The following is a 3695-nucleotide window of genomic DNA, read 5'->3' on the forward strand; positions in this document are numbered from 1 at the left end:
CCTTTATAAAATTGTTGTAGATTAAATAACCTATTAATTTCATATCAATTCTTCATATTTACACATTCACAATTTTATTTTCATTTAATTGTTTCATTTTATATCATTTTTTGATTATTTCTTTTATTTTATTAATTTCTCTATATTTATCATATTCTTTCTTATAATTGTAATTCATTCTTACCATCATATTCATCAGATATTATTTCTATTTTACATTTATTCTATCAATCATTTCTGTTTCTTTATTCTATGTATTTTATATGTCGTCTTTTTGTTTCATTCTTCTTCATATTCTTTTATTCTCTATTTATTTCATCATTCATTATTTCAATTTTATCATAGTTTTAATTTCATCATTTTCTATTTTATTATCTTTATTTTTATTTTCAAACATAACTATCTATTAGTCATCCAATTTTATCATTTCATATATTTCTATCATTTGATTGTTTCTAATATTATTTTATATTCAATAACATTTATTATTTGTTATTTGACAACTCAATTATTCTTATTTATTGTTATTTTCTTCTGTTTCTTTGTTTTTCATGAAAATAAAATTGAATAATATTAATAACATTAGATATTGTTTATTAAACATGTTTTAGTTGTACAATGTCATATAATTGTTTTAGTATTATTTAAATATTTTATTCTTATTCAATTTATTAACTTTATCAACTTTTATTTCTATTTTACTTGAAATAATATGTCTTTCAAATATTCATGTTTGATTTGAGTCTATTCATTATTTCTCTTTCGTTCATATTTATCACTTTCTTTATATTCATTATTATCATTAAAGAGTAGCTCATTATTGTTGTTTAACATTTGATGGTATTTCTTTTTATTTTATCTTGAAATGTATAATTTTCATTTCTAACACAATATAATAATAAATAAAATAGTATGTCATTCATACTTCATTTTGAAAATGATTATTCACTGCCATTAAATGATTATTATAAATTTATAATGAATAGTATGTTAAACATCATTGGAATGTTAACTGAAATATTCATCATTAATGTTTTGTTTTTGTTATTTTCTTTCATTTCATATTAATTAAACATTAAAATTCTTTTTTCTTATACATTTTTATTATATCTTTTGTTTTATTCGCATTTCTTTTTATTTTGATTATTTATTGTATTTTAAGTTATGAATTATTCAATTGGAATGTATATGTAATTGTTTATTATTCTTCTTTATCATGTTATATTCATTTAGTAATATTTATGTTGAATTATAATGATATTAACCTATATTCTTATTTCATTTCTTTTGTGTTTATTATCTTTTTATTATTTATGTTTTATCAATTTTACTATCAATTTTATTTCTTTTATTACTCTCTCTTCTTATTTCTTTTTATCTTTTATTTCTTCCTTATTCTCTTTCTTCTTCTTATTTTATTATCTCCTTTATTTCTTTTCTATTTATTATTTCTTATTGGTGTTTTGTTCCAATACATTTCTCTTTCTCCTCATCATATTCTTCATTAGATTCTTTTAGAATGTGTGGATGTGTGTATCTCCGTTTTCTTCTTTTTATCTAGTCATTTTTGTTTTATATTTACCAGTTCTTTCATTATAAGTTGTTTGAAAGTTGAATAATTACCATAATGAGAATAATGCAGAAGTGATGATGACGACATTTTTATTTTAGTTAAGTAAAGATGATTTTGGTAGTTCATTTGTCATTTAAACATCTCATCATCACCACAATCTCATCAATTCAATCAGTCAAATGTCTTGCAATCAACAAAAAGAGTGTTGTAAAAAAGAATGTCAAGAGAAAGAATGTTGTAAAGAATGTTGTTGTCCAAGAATAAAAGCATTTAAGAAATTTATAAACACATTTGAAAAAGCACAAATTGGAAAAGAAGCACCAGAATTTAAAGCACCAGCATATTGTCCATGTGGTTCAATCAAAGAGATTGATATTAATGAATATAGAGGAAAATATGTTGTATTGTTGTTTTATCCATTGGATTGGACATTTGTTTGTCCAACAGAAATGATTGGATATAGTGAACTTGCAGGACAATTGAAAGAAATCAACTGTGAAGTTATTGGAGTGAGTGTAGATTCAGTTTATTGTCATCAAGCATGGTGTGAAGCAGATAAAAGTAAAGGAGGAGTAGGAAAGTTGACATTCCCATTAGTATCAGATATTAAGAGATGCATTTCTATCAAATATGGAATGTTAAATGTCGAAGCAGGAATTGCAAGAAGAGGATATGTCATCATTGATGATAAAGGAAAAGTAAGATACATTCAAATGAATGATGATGGAATTGGAAGATCAACGGAAGAAACAATCAGAATAGTTAAAGCAATTCAATTCAGTGATGAACATGGAGCAGTTTGTCCACTCAATTGGAAACCAGGAAAAGACACCATTGAACCAACACCAGATGGAATTAAGAAATACTTAACAACATTAAAACAAACAAGATAATTTAATACAAATTATTTTATGGTTTATAAGAAGAAAATGATAATAAATAAAAGAATAAATATAATGATTTTAATAAAAGAAAAGAAGAATAAGAAATACTACACAACAGATGAATTTAAATAAAATGATACATTTGTATAAAACATAATTTAAACACAATGAGTTATAAATAAATAGAAATGAATAAGAAGAAATAACAATTAATAATTTAAACAAAAGATAAAGTAAATAATAAAATAACATAATAAACACATCAAATTAATAATAATAAACAAATAATAAATAATAAATAATTCAACAAATAAATTAGTACAACAGTTAATAAAAGAAAATAAACATAAATAAAAATAAAATGATTTAATTCAATTAATGAAATATCAAAACTACAAAAGAAAATGAAATTAATAGTAATAATAAATATTCTTATTTGATTGTTAATGAAATACAATTACAATAATTTACAAATAAATAATATATTCATAAATGAAAGTATTATTGAAGAATATTTATCATTCATTCTGATATAAATAACTCATTTCATTATATTTTAATACTAAATTCAACACATAATTACTATTCATTTATTCGTCTTCTTTTCTCATTACTACATTTCATTCTTGTAACTTTATGTTTTTATTCGTATTGTTTCTTTACTTTCATATTAAACAAATAACAAAATTATCTAATATTATGAATAAAAGTGAAGTGAATGTTTTAGAATTAAATTACTTTCTATTGTTATATTAAATTGATTCATTATTATCAATATTTTAACTTAATTTGTATTGAAATAATGCATAATATAATTTCTTGACTAGTCTTTTATTATTAAACTATTCCTATTTATTATTAAAAGTCTTTCAATTCATATTTTATTGTTTGTTTGTTTCTTTTATTTGATTTGTTTTAATACAAAATTACTAATTGAACATTCAGAATTGATATTCAAATATAAACTAGACATGATTTGTTAATTGAATAAAATATTGCTAAAAATAACATTAATTAAAATATTTGTATTTTCTTATTGTATCATTAATTTATTTATGATCAAATGAATTAAATAGAATAAATAAATTTAATAATAAAATAGTCATTATGTTACTTATTGCCATTTTATTTTAATGATACTCAAAACATGTCTTTTATATTTTTTTTTTATTTTTTTAAACCTCTTCACAATCATGACTAAAAATAATTCTTTCAAAAAGAATTTGCTTGTTACTATA

The 3695-nt window shown here is 20.6% G+C and overlaps 1 protein-coding gene across 1 annotated transcript; it reads left to right on the forward strand.

The window, feature by feature from the left end:
- Positions 1 to 1747: 1747 nt before the first annotated feature.
- On the forward strand, positions 1748 to 2485 carry EHI_122310 (peroxiredoxin, putative). Its single transcript, XM_647979.2, has one exon. The coding sequence runs from the start codon at positions 1753 to 1755 to the stop codon at positions 2464 to 2466; it is 714 nt and encodes a 237-aa protein (XP_653071.1). The 5' UTR covers positions 1748 to 1752; the 3' UTR covers positions 2467 to 2485.
- The last annotated feature ends 1210 nt before the right edge of the window (positions 2486 to 3695 follow it).

The sequence above is a fragment of the Entamoeba histolytica genome, genomic scaffold, assembly GCF_000208925.1.
Source record: "Entamoeba histolytica HM-1:IMSS scf_1104750518169 genomic scaffold, whole genome shotgun sequence".
NCBI lineage: Eukaryota > Evosea > Mastigamoebida > Endamoebidae > Entamoeba > Entamoeba histolytica.